Source organism: Brienomyrus brachyistius, unplaced genomic scaffold, assembly GCF_023856365.1.
Source record: "Brienomyrus brachyistius isolate T26 unplaced genomic scaffold, BBRACH_0.4 scaffold35, whole genome shotgun sequence".
In the NCBI taxonomy this organism is placed as follows: domain Eukaryota; kingdom Metazoa; phylum Chordata; class Actinopteri; order Osteoglossiformes; family Mormyridae; genus Brienomyrus; species Brienomyrus brachyistius.
Window position 1 is genome coordinate 154,374 of NW_026042310.1, and position 18,253 is coordinate 172,626.

At 48.4% G+C, this 18,253-nt stretch overlaps 1 protein-coding gene across 1 annotated transcript; it reads left to right on the plus strand.

Moving 5' to 3' along the window:
* The first annotated feature begins 276 nt into the window (after positions 1-276).
* On the plus strand, positions 277-3,286 carry tnfsf13 (TNF superfamily member 13). Its single transcript, XM_048997848.1, has 6 exons — positions 277-712; positions 1,316-1,417; positions 1,701-1,748; positions 2,111-2,229; positions 2,441-2,579; positions 2,751-3,286. Exons 1-6 carry the CDS (start codon positions 298-300, stop codon positions 2,858-2,860), a joined length of 933 nt encoding a protein of 310 aa, XP_048853805.1. The 5' UTR covers positions 277-297; the 3' UTR covers positions 2,861-3,286.
* The last annotated feature ends 14,967 nt before the right edge of the window (positions 3,287-18,253 follow it).

The following is an 18,253-nucleotide window of genomic DNA, read 5'->3' on the forward strand; positions in this document are numbered from 1 at the left end:
CGATTTGTAATTTGTTAATTATTGGTTGCTTGTTATATAGATATTTTCCCCCAGGACTGTCTAGACATTCCTGCTTTAATGCTCAAGGAAACCGAGTTTAAACGTCAGTTAATGTAGTTCATGAATATTGCAAATTAGGCGGTTGCAGCGTGCTGTCCTCACTACAAATACAAATGCTGAGATTTGATTTCTACTGGTGCTTCATATATACCCTGAATGTATTAATTCTGGGCAGTTTTCCGCCGGCCTTTCCGCACAGCTGACATTTAAGCGTAGCCAGCTGGTTCCAGTCACTGAATGACAGTAGTTTCTCTCCAAAAGAAACGCTTCATAGGCAAAACGTTTCAGCCACCCCCCGCTTCCCTATGCGATCTTACAAAAAAAATTGCGACAGTTAAATGTAGGGCCATTCGTTTAAGGGGCGACGGATGGCAAAATAAAAGTCCCAGGATCGCCGTTTCTGTTTGTGCTCTCCCGTATCCCGTTATGTCCGGTCCGAGGAAAGGGGCCATGGCGCCCCCTGATTCGCCACGTTTACCGGGCACCTTTACGCCATGGGCCGCCTGGGTGGTCGCCACCTGCACCTGCCTGGGTCTGCTTCTCTTACAATACGCCCACATCCGGGAGCTTCGGCTGGAGCTGTGGGAGCTGCAGCACCGCGTAGGGGCTCTGTGTGGCGAGGATGCGGGCGCGCCGCCGCACTGCGCTCTAGGTGAGTGCCCGGGCTCGGCGGCGCCGTGCGCCCGCAGCATGCCGCCGCGCCTCCCCGCCGTTTCGCTTCCGATCTCTATTATTGAAAATAACATTTCCCTTTGAATAACAATACTTACCTCTTTTAGAAATTAGCCGATGCTGCAGTTCACGCGCTACTCGCCATATCTATAATGCGCGCAGATTTTTCAACAAAATGCCCAGACAGCGTATTTTATAGGGATAAACCACGTTTTACAATAGATGGAAAATACCACGTGTACAGTGCATGTAAGCCTATGCAGGTAATGCATTATATCGGTAATGTCAAGAATAGGCCTACGTTTCCTTTATTCGCCTCTGTTTTGAAAAATACAAATAGTATCGACAAATGGGGATATTAAGATTAGTTACATGCCTATACAATATTACAATGAACATTATACGGCATATGACAGGATCGATTCGTTACTGTGTATCTATTTTGTATATCAGATTTTTTTTAAGTCTTAATGTGAGATATTGTTACTCCTTCCCAATTCATCAAAGTTGCAAGTCATTTATAAGTTGTGAGGTGAGTCTATTGGACGAATCCTGATTTGCCTCTTAAATGCCCGCGGGACAGACCCGAGCAAATGCCAGGGCCCAGTGCTTGGCCAGGATGCCGGCCGGACTAAGAGAGACCTTACTTCTAAAACACCACACAAGCAGCGGCAGGTGGGACAAAGTAAGTGACCCCCTTCCACGCACCTGCTGTTTCGCTGCTATGACATAAACCATTGTTACCAAAATGTGTCGGGAATGCACATACGAACGCATTACGATTACACTCATATCCAGCTGCGGCCGGGATCATTATTAATGGCATTAGAGTGAAGCTTCAAGACTGATATGTCAGTGGTAAATCTTCACTGCTAAACCAGACACGATAACATTGTTTTTTTTTGTAACTGATGAAGTCCTCGTCCTGAGAAAATCACTAGTTTGTCGACATTGCGTTTTGTTTTAAGGGCGGCGTGCTTTTCTGCACCTTCACCCTGTCTCGACCCATTCCTATGGTAAGTCTGAATCCAAATATTCTCTTTAGGTTTTATTTTCCTCGCTACAGCTCATTTAAACCTCTCCTTCTTGGAATGCCTGACAATGCTGTCCTATTTTAGACTTCCCGTTAAATGCACGTTTCCTCCCTCCCTCCCCAGTGTCCTATCGGATTTCTCTCCTAACGTAATTTCTTCTGTATTTTTTCCCTTGTATGGTGCTGCTTCACCCAGGCCACTCGTATTCGTTTCTTAAGATTTAAGAAATGGTGGCTATTTGGAGCTGAGACTAGCCGAACCGCACGTGGGTGTTAGTGATTGACGTGGCCGCCACTCGTCCGTGCCCATCTCGCTGTCCTCTTCTCTTACCTTTTCTCTATCAGACGAAGATGACAAGACGCTGGTGAAATGGATTGTGGGACAGAGTCAAGGTGAGGGACTGCAGGTATCTGGGGAAACCGTTACCGTGACGAGAGGAGGGCTTTACTTCATCTACAGTCAGGTAGATAAACAGAAAAAGTTGACGGATTAAAATAAAATGCATAATTCATTTCTGGAGTTTCGTTTTGAATTATGATTGTTCTCTTACGGGAGGGAAAAAAAACAAGCAACAAAACAAACAAAAAAAAGTACAAGAAATGTAAATATCTCGCGCGTCCTCGTTGAGGATTATTTGTTGTTGTACGAAGGTGAAAATGTTACTCGGATGGTAGGTCTTGTATGAGGACCCCACGTTCGTTATGGGCCACGTGATCAAGAAGTACCTGGAAAACAAGGAGAGCAGCTTGATGAAGTGCGTTAAGTGGATGCCCCGGAACCACAGCGAAGCGCTCAATACCTGCTACACTGCTGGTCAGTCCCAGCCAAGCTGCCCACCTTATATACAAGCATGCTTTATTACCACTCAATTGTGATTGGTGGCCACATTATTTATTTATTATTTTTGATTGGGTCATTATTGATGGAGCACTCTGAACCCGCCCACCATTTCACCCACTCTCCTATTTACCCTCTCCACTACAGGTGGCCACAATCTAGAGTCGGGCTCAGTCCTGGAGCTCTCAGTTCCCCGAAAGAATGCAGGTATTGGCCTTCTTCCCCACGCCACCTTCCTGGGCATCTACAAGATCTGATCTGTGCGTGAAGCATAAGTGGCCTGTGGGGGGCGCCACTTGGACCCCCCCCCCCACTTAGACCTATGGGACAAAGCCATAAGCTAAACCAAAAAAAATAAATAACCAAAGAGCCAGCAGAAATTCTTTTTTTTTTTTGTCACATGAAGACAAAGTTGTTTTCTGATGTGAAAAATGTTTGATGCGTGCAGATGACAGTGTTTTTTTTCTGGCTGCACACGTTCGGCACAAACCTCTTCTCTCTTTAAGAAACCGAGCAAGTTAGGCTCAAATTCAACACACCTGCTGAAACTGCCAAATGTACCACTGATGCCTGGTGCGGTGGGATTTTTGGGGGGAAATGAGGGACCTTCATATGAGAGAATTTATTTGGTGATGTTTTTCACACCCTTAGTGAATGCATATTAAAATCATTATTCATGCTGAGCGCCGTCATACTTACTAAGTGCTATAAAACCCATCAAAATTCATCCGCGCGGCACCCATTTATACATTTTTATTACTTTAGGTCTGTCCTTTATTTATGAAACAATATCCATAATAAAGTTTCCTCTCATCGTGCGAAAAAACGTAACTTTCTCTTTTTATGTTATTTTACACACTGAGATGTGGATTTTTTCTGGTTCCCAACAGATAGCTGGCTGAGTCTGATTTAAATATATGTGGAAGATGTGGATCGCGGTGCATCAGTCATTACTGACAAAAAGGAGAACTTTGAAAGTTAAAATGCCACCGACAAGCAAAATGCGCCCTCTAGTGTGGGGAAGAAGCAGATTTTTATATCCGAGTTTTATCACGTGGCCTCTGGTAGTGCTTAGCTGCGGGTAAAATTCTTTCGATTGCTTTGACCTTGCTTTTAGTGTAGAGATGGGTGTTAAATGAAAATTGCCTCAAACCCATTGTGAACAACTAATTTACGCGAACTTGGTGTCACTAAAAATATATGAGCTCCGCTTTTCATCATTTTCAACCCGCCGCCCGAAAAATCCTGATTAATTCCTGTTACGGAAGTTGGTCTATCTGACTTTCAGAAGCACTCCTGTATGGCGATATTTACATTTTAAAACAGCGTTTTTATGTATTCCGCTTTCCATTACCCGTTTTCCCTCGAAACCCCGGTCCCATGAAATGTTTGCTCTGCTTCCTGTGGAGATATCCAATAAACACTCAGAGGAACTATAATTAAATGAAATAAGAGTTATTTATTGTCAGTTCATACAAAGTTATTTGGGCAGGACGTTATCGGGCCAAATCAAGTAAGTGAATAAAGAACAAACGCAATACTTCATAGGGACCTATGCGATAGTTACGCCCATACACTAATTACGATTGCGAAACGTTTTATTCATCTGAAAGTTAATTTTATTTCTATGCCATTAAAAACATCCTTATCTGCTAAAATGTGAACAATTTAATCCTGGTTATTAGCTGTGTCTATTTAAAGGCCCGCCAACGCAATTTTCTACATTACCCTCTGGTTAATCCAACGGGACAAACATTTACAAATGATGGTGCATTTATTTTTGTAAAAAATGGACAGCGTTTGTTTAAATTACCGTTTATTTATTTATTTGCCTTAACAACTGGTAGAGAAAATCAGAACCAAACACTGCCCAGAAGCATGGATGATGGAAATGACGAGGACGAAGCCTAAATGTTTCCCGGGGATGATCCAGCATGATAATAAACCTTTCCAGCTTTAAGTTTTTCGGGCTCCATTATCTACATGTTATTACTCACTTTGTAGGCTACTAGGTGAAATGTAATTGCAAACTTCACGGCAGAATGAAAGAATTTAACTGGAAGTGATTAAAAGCAAGAGGCATTTAAGAACTGCCAAATAGTAAATATAAGAAGTCATATTTTTAAAATATAGACGTACGGTAAATTGAAGCGCCAGATTAATTTCTTTTTAAATTAACTTATTTGTCATTGCGGGTCATAAATCAGATGTGTGACAGATCATTGTTCTCATAAGTAAAGCAAGAGGACAACAGGCGCGAGCCCCGGGCCTTCAAATGGAGTTCCTCTCTCACTCCACCCACCTTCGTCGCTTTCTTGTGGGAAAGCGACTTTCCTTTCCCAGTGTCCTGCTAATGATGGCCATATCTTGCAGTTCCCAGTTTCTTGAGCATCACGAGTGTTATTCCGCAGCGTTGGTATCATCGCAGTAACTAACACGTGTGCCGCAATCATACAAACGAGATGCTAAAATAAATCACAAAGTTTTCCTTCACACTAAGCAGTCCTATCACCATCATCTTTAACGCTTTCTGCCTGTAAGGGGTCCGGAATATAATGTACTTTGTACATCTCCTAAATAATTACACCCGTGGCTTCTGGGATCTCATGGGATTTCCAAGCTGGCGCATGCTGACTCCGTTCAGCAGCAGTGATTTCCGTTACACTGTATGCTGCGTTGAATTCAATATATTTTTGGTCACGCTTCTTGATTTCCGTGTGATGTTCGCTTTTCTGGACGTCCGTCTCCCTACGTGCTGCCGCCGCGGTTTTTGAGATCTGGGGGGGGGGGGGTCGCACGAATAGCCTCTTCCGTCAGTTATACGTAACCTTTATTGTGAGGTGGGTCGCGGCTGTTTGTAGGGCGCCGAGATAAGGATCGCGATGCCGAGGGACATGCCGGGTGGGGTTTCCACGGTGGTCCTCGCTCTCCTTTGTCCTGCGTGGGGGAAGGGATGGGGGGGGGGGGGGAAGTAGGCCATAGGCCATCCTGCTTCGCTTCAACTCATTATTTTGGAGAGCAGGACAGGCGTGGGGTGGGAGAGGGCAGGCAAGAGCAGATATCGAAGGAGATCGAGCGAGGGAGAACTCTGCTTACAGCCTGTAACAGATGTTCTCGTTCAGAGTGTTGCACACTGTCAGACGTGTCCGTGAAAATGACATTGGAAGGTATTCAGGTCGACTGGTAACAAATATGAGTAATTGGAGCCTCTGTAGTGATCGGATAAAAACGCAAAGATATATCGGCGGAGGGGCTACGTCTCGGTTCTGCGCTGAGGGGCCTTTACGCCTCCGTTTTTCCGTCTTAGAAGACGTTATTATGGGCTGAGACGCACAAGCCAGGTGGAGCTCGGAGAGACCTAAACGAGAGAGGCAGGGGAGATGGCGGGGGAGTGGGGGGGGGGTGGTGATGGGACCGGATCTGAGCGGCAGAATCTAGCTGTGAGTGACATTTACATCCGTCCACACCGAGATGTGTAGCTGTTGCAGATTTACATTTGGTAAATGTCACGCGTTTTTACCGAAATAACTAAAGCCGAGTACCCCGCAACAGGGCACCCCCCTCCCCCTCCCGCGCCAAATAAAAAAGCTCTTGAACTGCTAGGCTGCTCGCACCTTTCAATCTTGAGTGCTAAGTGGAAATAGAAATGAAGAGGAGTGAGATTGTGTGTTTGGGGGGGGGTGTCCATGCATTGTCTTAGGGGTGCCCAGGCAGCACCTGTGACGCAATGCAACAGTCGTGGACAGGAACACACGGATACAGCGCAGCTCCAGGTCCTGACCCCTGCCCGCTTTCCCACCAGAGCTGACGCTGTTGCCAGGGTCGTTCATGACCGATGACTCAGCAGAACGGCAGACAAATTGGGGGGGTCCGTGCACTAAGCACATTCATCATTCTTAACAGTCAAACAGCTCTGTGTCCACACAGAGACATTCAGCCACAACCGCGTTCATACAAAAGCCACTGCCGGAGTAAGCTTTTTCTTTGTGATTTAGAAAAAGATTTTTCCACCGCGTGACACGGGTGAACTATCGAAGTTAATCTTGGGGAACAAGTAACGCAAGCGCAGATAAAGCGGCACTAAAAGTAAATACAAATCAATCCATCATAATGTAACTGCGAGTTACTGGGCCTTGTCCATGAAAAGCTCAATGCAGTAAGAAGGATAAACCATTACGCAAGCACCCTGTCCGAAACGTTTTTTTTTTTTTTTTTTACCTGGGTGTGAAAATAAGACGACAAGAGTTATATGTTTATGTAAGGCTTAATATTTTCGACTCTGTTGAAATAGTAAATGTGACTGAACAGACCTATTACAGATAATTAATGCACAGATCGGCACCACCGCGTGATGTTTTGACTGCGGCTGTCTGAACGTTTGTGAGCCGCAAAATTATCGGACTAATTACAGCCTATCACGCGCTTAATATGCATTATGTGGCGCTCGTAGGAATGAAGCAATTCCACTGTTTGAACACTAGAGTGTGCTGCAGATTCAGGTCTGCATTACCGGGCGAATCCATTCTCAGCCTATCCATTCTCTATCACTGACTTGACCGAAAAATATTATTTTTTCCATCTGGAAAAAAGGCTATATACCTTGTGCTCAAGGGCAAGGAAAGGTGAACCAGTGGTTTTGGGTACTAATCCAGCTCATTCTGCACCACACTGCTTGCTGCCCATGGATGCATTTTATTTATGGTTCAGTGCTCGTGGTAGGAGTGTGGAGAGGTCACACGACGCCCCCCCCGTGCCCTGTGGAGACTGCGAGGGCTGCCGTTGAAATGAAGTGGTCGCCACTCGTGCTTCTGAAGAACCCAAATCAGTTTGATTTTCTATGCTGTCTCTTTGACAGATGACGAACTGCCTCTGTTCCCTAAGCAATAACGAGGAGATAAACTAGGTTTCCAATCCCATTGTGGTAGCCACCACTGGGCGCCATTAGTACCTGTTTGGTTTAACCGAATGAGAACGAGTGGTAACTGGGCCAATCCAGGCGTAGCGGAGAGTGGTTGGAGTCTGACCCAGAATTGGTTTGAAGCATTTCCCTCGTTACGTCGCATCATTACCTTAACTGGAGTAATCACTGTGTTCTGGACGGATTATACAGTTACTCGCTCGTTATTTTAATGGATTATGTCCGTCGTTTCTGAATGATTGAATGACCGTCCGTGAGCCACAGGTGGTCCGTAATACTCGCGCAAAAAAACGGGCGATCGCGGGTTCCCTCCGAGCGCGGCGGGTCCGCGGATGACGCAGTCCCCGAGGGGCGCGTGCCGTGGCTCGCCTTTGATCTTTATTGACACCAGTGCTACATTTATTATGCTTACGTATTTTTCCTTGGAGGGGTGCGTTAATGTGCACCTCCACCCCCAAAAAAGAAAAGAAAACAAGGGAATTTTTCTTTTTGACTTTCTGTCGGCTTAGACCAGTCCCGAGAGGTGGGTCTCTGAGTGCGTTATGCGCGTGTGGGTGGGATACATGGCGTTTCTGCACGTGTGGCCTTTTTCCAGGCCAGCACGGTTCATGCTTAGAGCACATTAAAGAAAAAATACGTTGATTTGCTGTTGACAAGAACAGGCATCTCCGGTAACGGACAATAGTAGTAATTACTGTCCGTGGTAATACAATGCGAAGCCGTGCCTCTGAAATTTTGCTCCCTATTTCCTATGACTGCCCCCCCCCCCCCCCATTCCTTCATTCCTTCTCTGTTTTCATTCACTCCTGCCCCCACTTGTTCCTTCTCCCTTGGGTAATTTTCAGGGTCTAGTACAGCCAGCCGTACATAATAACCCCCCCCATCCCCCTCCCCACATTCTCCCTCCCACCGCCAATTACAGTCAATTAAAGGCACTCGGTGGTGAGGTGTAGAGAGGCACAAAGAGGCAGTGGAATTTGTACATTGTGTGTGTGTGTGTGTGTGTATTTTTGAGGGGGGGCGCAGGAGACGGGGTGTTGAATGAAGGCTATGGAAAGTGCGGGTGAGAGGCAAGGTGTGCCTCATGAAAAGATGGAGACCGAGAGGGTACAAAGGAGGGAGATGTAAAAAGACGACAAGAGTCTTTAAAGGGGAGGCAATGATGAAAGGATGAAAGAGAGGTATGCGAACCCCCACTCCCGCCTCGTTTCTGACCAGCCTCTTATTCCATCTCCCCACCGCCTTCGCAAGTGTCCCTTCCCTCGGTCACGTGACTCCGCTGGCTAATTGGTCCGGTGAATTAGTGACTCCTGTGAACTTAAGAAGGTCCGCATCGATCGGATGAGGTAGGATCTGCGCGTCATGCATATGCAGTCAATATCGTAATGAAAAATCCCAGCTGCTATAACGACCGTGGGAAGGCCGCGGCAGATGTGGAGGATTTGTGAACCGCACCCCCCCCCCCCCCCTCCACCTCACGGCAAATTCCCGGGTAGAGCTGTCATGTTTGGTAGGGAATATTTTTCTTCTGAAATTAGCACGCCAGATCAACTAGTATGACGGTTCATTAAACCTAGAGGTATCGACCAAGTCCCTTTTTATAATCACCAGTATATTGGCGATGTCGTTTCTTGTAAGGGGTGATTCTTGTGACCATTATCTCCGTCGCCATAATGATATTGAAATTACTGGGAGGACGGCATAGCAATCAATGTGTGGAAATCCCGACAGCAGAGCTGTCATCTGCTTATATTAGTCGCGGTCCTCCAATATTACTGGCTTTTATCCTGATAACCGCATACAGATGTTCCCCATCAGCATGACATACAGCGAGAGAGATGTCTTCCTCCCACTGTGAAACTCTACGACATTAAAGTGTTTCAGTCGGGGAGTACGGGTGCCGCTATCCGCTTTCTTCATACGAACATAGATCTTTACAGATAGACATGAGGAGGAGAACCTCTCTCGTATCAACAAACTCGATGTTCGAATTTGCATGAAGCAAAAAGCCCCTGTACGCGATAAACCTAGAACAGCGTCTCTGTTACTGAAGATTAAAGTCTGTCAACGTTATCTCCATTTCATTCCCACAGAGAAAACAAATTAGCTTTCAACATGACGTGTATCTCATTTTCTCTACGTTGTACCCTTTTGTTAAATGATTAATTAAAGCAAATGCACGTTCGCCGCATACAGAACAGCGTAAGAACCCAAGTCACCCTCACATCACACTTACGAAGTGTTGTTTGGGAAAACTCATCGCACCCCAGTATATTTGCAGTTCGTATTCGGTGTCCAAAAGCTGCAGTTACCAAAATCTTTTCCTCCTATTTAAAAAGCAGAATCCTGCTAATATATATTTATAGTGAAAATAGGCCCGCGCTTTATTGTAAGACCAGCACGATCATCGCATTTGGTTCCTGAATAGCTCGCTGTTATTTTGACATTACGATAATATCAAATGCAATCCCCCCCAAAACCAGTATATATAAAATCGTTGTTATTTGCATCTTTTTCACCATCGTCTTAAATCACCCCCGTAGCTTGTGTAGAGGTTTTCCGTCCGGTCTAATTTTAATGCATAATAACGTAGAGGAAAATACCAAACACGCTTCTCTGACCTCTAAGAATAATTGCGCAACGATACCTCCCCCGGTTTCTGCCAGCTTTGATAAATCTCATTAGATCTTTCCCATGAAGTCATTTGCATTAATCCCGTCCTATATATCTTCGCGTTCGCATTTATTTAACCAATTTATAACATCCAGCATTACGCATTAAATTAAATTCTGTTTAATTTGACGCGGCGCTCGGCGAAACACGGTGCTGCAAGAGGTTTTACAAGTTTCAGATATTTCAGATGTGATTGAATTAGTTGAGTCACTTTGATCGCCATCGCTCTCATTAAATCACGCACCATTTCAGGAAATGTGCCCGGCTAGATGCGGCCCACGTCGGCCGGAGAGGCGCGCCGGTGACCGCTAGTCAAGCGCCGACGAACTCATGTTAATGTTAATTTTCTATTCCGTTTTTCCTGCAATATTAAATAAACGGCCTTTCCTGGAGCCAAGGAATCGTTTAACCTTTCCGACCGTGTTTTTTTTCGGTGTATTTGCTATCCTGAATACATTCCACCATGATGTTTAATTGCAATAGACTTGGAGGAACGTGCTTCAGCTAATAACCTTAGATGGATTTATTAAATATTATAAAATGCTGCTAGATGGGACTCATTTTAAGCAATTTTTGTACGAAAATTTATGGGTATGTCTGAAAAATGATGAAATCGATTCGTTTTGGTGTATTAAAGTGACTCTGGTATAATTTCCAACACAAATTTGATAAATTATATATGCTAATTGCATAAAGTGACCATATCTACAGTTTAGAATCGGGGGAGAGGGTCTGTAGTTTAGTTTAAGGGGGGACATCAGCATTTGAAGGTACAGCATGAAGTGACCCTAGAGTAATTTTGAGTCTCTTATAATGAACTGTGCTCCTCCTCATTAAGGGTTAACATGTCAAACGGCCTTTCTTGTATTTTTAATACTGAAGTGCTGAGATGTTTGAATTATGAGGAATATTAAAAACCACCTAAAGTTTGAAAGCATTAAGTTGGCTATTTTGCCCATAGGCGGGGCTCTGATCCACAAATAACGGCCTTGAGTTTAGTGGGTTCTCCGCGGAAGGTCGTTAGATCTAATGGCGCTCTGGCATGGTTATTGTTTTGCTTGCTCTGCCACCGGCTGCTTGCGCCTGTGTGTGTTTCGGGCAGGTTTGTGTGCTGAAGGTTTTTCTTATGGCTATATTTAACTCGAGGTCAGTCTCCCTGGTTTCTCCGGTGGGGATTCCGGTAGACAGCGCGAACGCCACCGGATGGGTATTTAGCGGTGCGCGAGTGTGTGTCAGTGCTGTGAGAGCAGCAGGTCCGCACCCTCTGAACAAGCACTTAAATCTGGTTTCCATCATGACTCTGCTCACTCCCCCCCCCTCCCATTCCACATCACATTCTCATTGTTCTGTGGAACAAGATCTTGCACAGGGTATCCTGTCAGTAAACTCTTGTCCTCTGTCCAACACACACAGCTCTTTATTCTCTCTCTCTCCATATATATATAATTCTTTCCATTTTCTATCCCAGTGATAATGTCTTCCAGATGTTGCAGAGGGAGTCGGTGTTTTTGCATGTATGTTTACCGTGCTCCTGCATCTAGCATTGACCCGCAGTATAGATCCCTCAGGTGGGTACTATGCAGTACGGAGCAGGTCTGTGGACTCAAGAGGGTCGTTCTGTCGTACCTTTAGTGAAATCGGGCCATTAAATGCACAGCTGTGCAAATGCTGTAACATGCATTGAACGCAGGTGGCTTGGTGTCTTAGTGCTGATTGGAAGAGTCGGGCTTTAAAATCCGGAGTGGGTGGGGCTGTTGTGCTCTGCCAATAACAAACAGGCTTAAGCTTCACCTAGTTTTTTGTTTGCTCGCCTCTCAGCTAAGCTGAATGGTGACTGACTGTACAGTAAATCCTGCTCACCGGGTGCGGGGGGGGGGGGGGGAGGGGTCTTGATGCCTCATCGCTGGTTCTGAGCATCTGAATATCATAAGAACATGGAACTGGATAAAGTTGATGTGCTCCTCAGGGACTGTTCCTGAGCAGAGGGTTCTGTGAACTGGTCAGGTCAGTCAGCCTGCTGGATGGCGGGGTGGGGGGGGGGGGGGGGGGCTGTGATGATCTATAGCCCCCTTTGGCAGCATGGGGGGGGCGAGACAAAGCAGAATGAAAGATGAGTGCTTCTTCCTCCCACTTGGACTGCACACGTTGTTGTTGGATCGGGGCTGTACCCACATCATGCCTCACCGTGAACCCCGACCCGGCCAGGCTCGATAAGCCCCGCCCCACGACAGCTTCGGGCCGAGCTTAGGCGGGCAGACTCATTATAGCAGGGGTCGGCCGTAACGGCCAGGCTCTGCCCAGAACAGCGAGGGTCGTATTTTATTCACAACCTCTCGCGTTTGCTGACTCGCAAACTCGTAACCTTCTCCCGCTTATTTCGCTGGAAATTTCCCCGATTCGGTCAGCTTTCAGCTCCTCACTTAAAGGCACAGGAGTGGTCGCCTGGCTGGACCTGACGGCCAGCTGCTAATGTCTTGTGCGTTTACCTGCTACACCTCCTGCAGGTCATATATGTTGAGAGAGAAGGAGAGCAACAGATGTGGACAAAACATGACAGTCTATAAGGCCCCGGGGGGGGGCGCACATGGATTCGCTTTCTGGAACTTTAATGGCAACAGGAAGTGAGGAACAGGAAGTTACAGGCTCATTAACAAGCGCTTCAGAGTCTTCCTCCTTTTGTGGCCGTAAAGAGCGTGTCGCTGTTAGCTTCCCTTGTAACGAGTTTCCGAAAGTGTATGTATTTGTTTGTGCATGTGTGTAATTATTTGCAATAAAACAGTCCAGACAGTGTTAGTGTAACAGACGTGGAGTTTGAGCCGTTAGCCCGATACTTGGCAGCCATTTCTCACGTCCACGCTAACCCTTTGTAGAGGAACTCACGGGGCCTGGTAGCGTTTCGGTTTCTTAGCTCTCTCTCGTTCTCCGCGTCCCTCCCTCCCTCCTAAACACACGGACGCACTACAACTCTGCGCCTATCAGCGATGTGGGGGACCGGCCGTACTGGCCAGAAGACGGCTCCCTCTGGAGGACGGCGCTGGAACTCGCTCGCCCATCCCTCGCGCCCATGTGCCTCCCAGGGTCTCTCTCTCTTGTGTTCCTGATGAATACCCGTACCGTCAGCAGATGTCGGCTTGCCGTAGGTTGTGACAAACCCCCGCGCGCCTCTTTCATTCGCTCATTCGCTTTGTTCAATTTTTCTAAACGCGCCCCCATGCTTTCCAGCGAAATTGGGTCAAAATGTGTATTTTGTCAGTGTGACCCCCTCCCCCCCCCCCCAAACACAGGGCAGGTCCCTCAGGATGTTCCCCGGCCGTGTTGACAGTTCGTTTTACACACCCCAGGCCATCCAGTTTGGGCAGGGAAGGCAGTGCCAGTCACGGGGGGGGCTCCTGCCCTTTGTTCAGCTGCCAGCTCGTAAGCGCCTACTCCCCCCCCCCCACCACCAATAATGACGTCACCCGTGTCATCGTAGTCGAGCCTTTCTGTCATTCCCTCGTCTCTCCTTTGCGTTAATCCCGATTTTTTTGGGGGATTATCGGTCGAAGACATACCCATAATGATCCCACAGTGCCTCTCAGTAATTCCTGCTGTTTTCCTGGCCTTTCTTCTCCTCCGATGCACCTCCTGCATACCCACCGTGCTGCGAATACAGCCCGTCAAACCGAGGGTTAACAATCACTTTTAAAGTTTCATGGCTGACACTCGTGAACGCGCCCAGTCTGTCGGAGCTGCGATATGCCGCAGAGAGCTGGGAAATTATATTCCTGACAAAACGGCACTTTAACTGAAGGGAGGGAGTTTAGACTCTAGGGGGGAGTTGGGGGGGGGGGCTTCTTTGGTGTTTAATGTTGGTCGTTCTGGATTAGAGAGGCTTTTGTGATTCGCCCTTAAAATGTGAGTAAATGAACGAAAAACAGAATTTATTTTTTCGGCCCGAGATATAAATTGACTCGTCAGTGGAAATTGTTGGCGAAATTAGTTTTTTTTTCTCCCACCCCCATCGCCTTTGCCTGGCTTTTGTGTTGTAAATTGTTGCCTGGTTGTTTGCTGTAACTGGTCGAACGTTAAACAAAAGTAATCCGGCTGTTGTTTTTTTCCAGAAGGTTTCGCTGGTAAGCAGGAGCGCGTGATTTTTGTTTTGCTCGTGATTTGAGTGCTTAATTGGATGCTTGTGCTTGCAGCTTTGATTTATTGTTTTTGCAAATCTTACCAAAGTTTGCAGAAGGTGAAGAGATTAACTGCCTCAGTTTTCGTTTTGGCCCGAAACGCTGCCATGGTCCTTTGTAACCCCTTCATTAGTTTGTTACTTCACTTGACTGATGTTGGGTATGATGGACAAAACGTAGATCGCAGCTGTTTTAATTCGTTTTACTTGTGTGGCTCTGATTGATTTCGATTGGCTAGATTAGTTCTGATTGGCTAGTTTAAGTGTGAGACTCTGGTTCTGAATGGCCAGTTTGTTTCGTTTTGGCCAGTTTATGCGTGTGGTCCTGATTGGCCAGCGGCTTTTGCCTATGGGTACCGGTGCTGAAACCAGAATTACAAGGCTTCGTGCTGTCGGATAATAAGACGAGGTCATGGTTAACGGGAGAGAGGGCGGGATGGCGAGAAGCGTGGTCGGAGTAATTAAGGTGGAGTGAGGGCGGGCGGCTCCCGTCGTCCTCAGCGCCGTCCGGACGGCGAGTGGGAGATGGATTACTTTCCTCGCTGACCCCAGATCAGGTTGTGCTGCACTTGATTTACCGGATGAGTGGCTGATCGTTAGAAATAAAAGCACCCCCCCTGTTCCTCATGTTCAGGATGTTGTCTTACACGTGGGGCCTTTTCCTTCTGGTTGTTTTTAAAGCCCTCCTCACACCAGCTGGGCCTTGGCAACTCCTGTCCCTCCCAAAGACGACCCCCCCACCCCCCAGCACATTCTCCCACCTTCCTTTGCTCTATTGCGGCTTCCCGCACTGCTGCCGTAACGGGCCGAACTGGCGCTACGTACCCGGACATATGCTCACGCGGGAGCACATCCGGAAGTGCGCACCCGCCCCCCCACTCCCAGGGGTGGCCTGACGCACTTCTCACGTGTGTACTTACTGAGCCGACCCGACGCTAAATAGCTCCCAGAGAGACCTAATGAGCGCAGATGAGGGGCAGGCGGCAGCGGCGAGCGTGTTGGGGAATTGTTCTGATGCAGATCCATTCATAATTAATCAGCTCAGATTGGACGGCCTCCGCTTAATAGGGGAACGCTAATTAAATATTAACCAGCCTGACACACATACGTAGGACTCGCCGGTTCTGATCCGAAGTTCCAGTCTTGGCGTCCGGCTGTGGCGATGAACCCGGTGTGAGTGTCTGTGCCTGTCTTCCCGTCTTGTCCGGTATCATCCGGGAAACAGGTTCACATCCAGCGCCCGTCCTCGGAAACTGGGCCGGATTGGGCTTTACGTAATGCCGCAGTGCGGGGGGGGGGGGACGCGGTGTTTGGCTAATTAAATGAGTCGGTATGTTAATGTCTTTCATATTGTAACTGTGAAGATGGTGAGAATGTGTGTCAGGTAGAGGGGGAGGGAAACTAGGGGGGGGGGGGGGGGTGTAGACAGATGGAGGGAACAGAATACACAAAATCCCCCTGGTGTAACTGAAATTGCTGAAATATTTGCCGAGGCTTCATGTCAGACCCGGGAGCTGTGAAGAGTGGTACCAGACATAATTACCCCCCCACCCCGCTGCCCCCCTACCTCTCTGACCCCACATTCTCTTTCCCAAACTGTTGCCCCCTCTGAGCTCCCCCACCCCCGTAGAGGAGGCAAATGAGTGCAGATCGATGATCTGTGCGTGCCCCCCCCCCTTCCTCCGGCGTCGTCCATATGGACCCAGGTGCCGCGACTCGGGCCGGTCCAGCTGCCGGACAGATGTTGCCGCATGGCTGGTGGAGGGGGGGGGAAGGCAGACTAAACGAGGCCCGCATGAGCTCCTCGGCCTTCCAGAGACCCCCCCCCCAGGGAGAGTGCATCCTGTTTGGCCCCCGGAATCCGGCTCAGAATGCAGTGCCAGTGCAGCCGGATCGAGCCCCCTAAACCGTCTCCTCACAGAAGGCTGCCGAACCCCTCCCTAACCGGAGGGTAACAGCCAGAAGCCGCCATCTTGTGTTAGATACTTTGGGGAACGTTTCGGCCGCCACCTTCTAGAGGGATCGGACTCTCGCGGTCCTTCACATCGCCCCCTGCAGCATGGGGATGCGGTTTTCTCTCAACGTGGTCGCAGGAACACACTGAAACGTTTAGCTAGATGTTTACATTGCCCCCTCGATTTGGTTAGAGATTTTTGGAGGTCTGGGGGGACGGCGGGGAGAGGTTATACCGCATGCCAGCGTGACCACAAAAAGTGTTTTCTTGTGTTTGTGCCTTCGTGTCAGCGTGGGTCATGGTGAGCACGACTGGCCGCATTCACTTTTTCAATCATCCTCCCCCGTTCCTGTCCGTGCCCCCCCCCCCCATATTGCCTCTCCACCAAGATCTGAGTTTATTTGGGAATCGTCTGATTTTTTCCCCATCTTGCCATCATGTAATATTCAGCATGCGCCGCATGCTCCCATGCCGCCTGCGCCCATGCCGCATGCTCCCATGCCACATGCTCCCATGCCGCATGCTCCCATGTCGCCTGCTCCCATGCCGCCTGCTCCCATGCCGCCTGCGCCCATGCCGCCTGCGCCCATGCCGTCTGCTCCCATGCCGCCTGCTCCCATGCCGCCTGCTTCCATGCCGCATGCTCCCATGTCGCCTGCTCCCATGCCGCCTGCTCCCATGCCGCCTGCGCCCATGCCGCCTGCGCCCATGCCGCCTGCTCCCATGCCGCCTGCTCCCATGCCGCCTGCTCCCATGCCGCCTGCGCCCATGCCGCCTGCTCCCATGCCGCCTGCTCCCATGCATACATCCGCTGGCGTCACACCGACCGGCAGCCAGGGCGCTCTGCACTGTAACGAGTCCATTTTTATAACCGCATAATTATCAGCATGCTAATCAGATCTATCGGCTTCTGCGCCATCTGAATTTCAGCTTTGGAGTTTCTAATCTTAGCCTGAGATCCTAGCTCCCGCCTACATTTGGGCCGAGATCGGGACGGCCCGCGGTCGGTCTCCGGGAGCCAGCGCCGCCTCCTGGCCGCCGCCCGGTCTGGCACGGACGCCGCCCGCCAAACACCTTTTCGCATCGCATTGTGATTCGCCATGTTTGTTTGAAGCTGGGAGCTAGACGGAGTGGGGTGTCCCTGCTGATGAGAAGTCATGTTGACACGATAGAGAAGGGAGAGTGTCCGGCAAGGGGGGGGGGTGCTGGCATTTGTATCATAGACACGTGTGAGAGCAGGACCTTGCCTGTATATCTGAGCTTAATCATTCTGTAGTTGGAAATGTGGATTCAGGCCAAAAGTTTGCTGGTTCGAGATCAAAAAGAAAAGATGTGTGTCTGTGTGTGTGTGTGTGTATGTGCTTGCGTGTTCAGTTTGGTACGACTGGGAGCTGTGTACATTTTATTTAGGTCAGATTCATCAGCTGAGGGGGGAAACAATACAACACACCTTGTAAACGGAGCAGATTTTTTGGAATTTCATTCCTCTCTTCATTGATTTTGCCTCCATTTGATTAATTGGGAAGTTCCGCCGGTCTTGGATTGGTTCGGAAGCCTGGCGGTTTCTTGTGTTGAAGCGCGTCCATTTTGCTAAGCAAAACAATATCCTGGATGAGACAAACATGGAGCCCCGTGACGCCCGTTTTTAGATGATTACACTTTTGCTGTTCATTACTTTTGTGATGCTCCCCCCAGGTATCTGCTCCCCCCAATCCTCACTACATGTCACCCTCTCTTGTGTTTCTCGTGATTTAAGCATTCTGGCCTGTAAACACATGATTGGCTGCATTTCTGCCTTTGCTCAGGGGTCCAAAAGCAACCTCCCCCCCGGTGGTCCTTTTTTGGTACAGGCCTTGTGGACAGGTAGGTGTATATGTAAGCAGAGAGGCCTCAGGCCTGTCCTGTCTGCCGGACTGCGCCATTATAAGTATCAGGCCGGG

What these genes read in the sequence shown, in the direction of transcription:
- tnfsf13 (XM_048997848.1), top strand. Translation starts at nt 298, where the DNA reads ATGACAGTAGTTTCTCTCCAAAAGAAACGCTTCATAGGCAAAACGTTT. An exon ending in TGTCTCGACCCATTCCTATG is followed by an intron (nt 1,749 to 2,110) that starts GTAAGTCTGAAT and finishes TTTCTCTATCAG; the next exon opens with ACGAAGATGACAAGACGCTG. An exon ending in CAATACCTGCTACACTGCTG is followed by an intron (nt 2,580 to 2,750) that starts GTCAGTCCCAGC and finishes TCTCCACTACAG; the next exon opens with GTGGCCACAATCTAGAGTCG.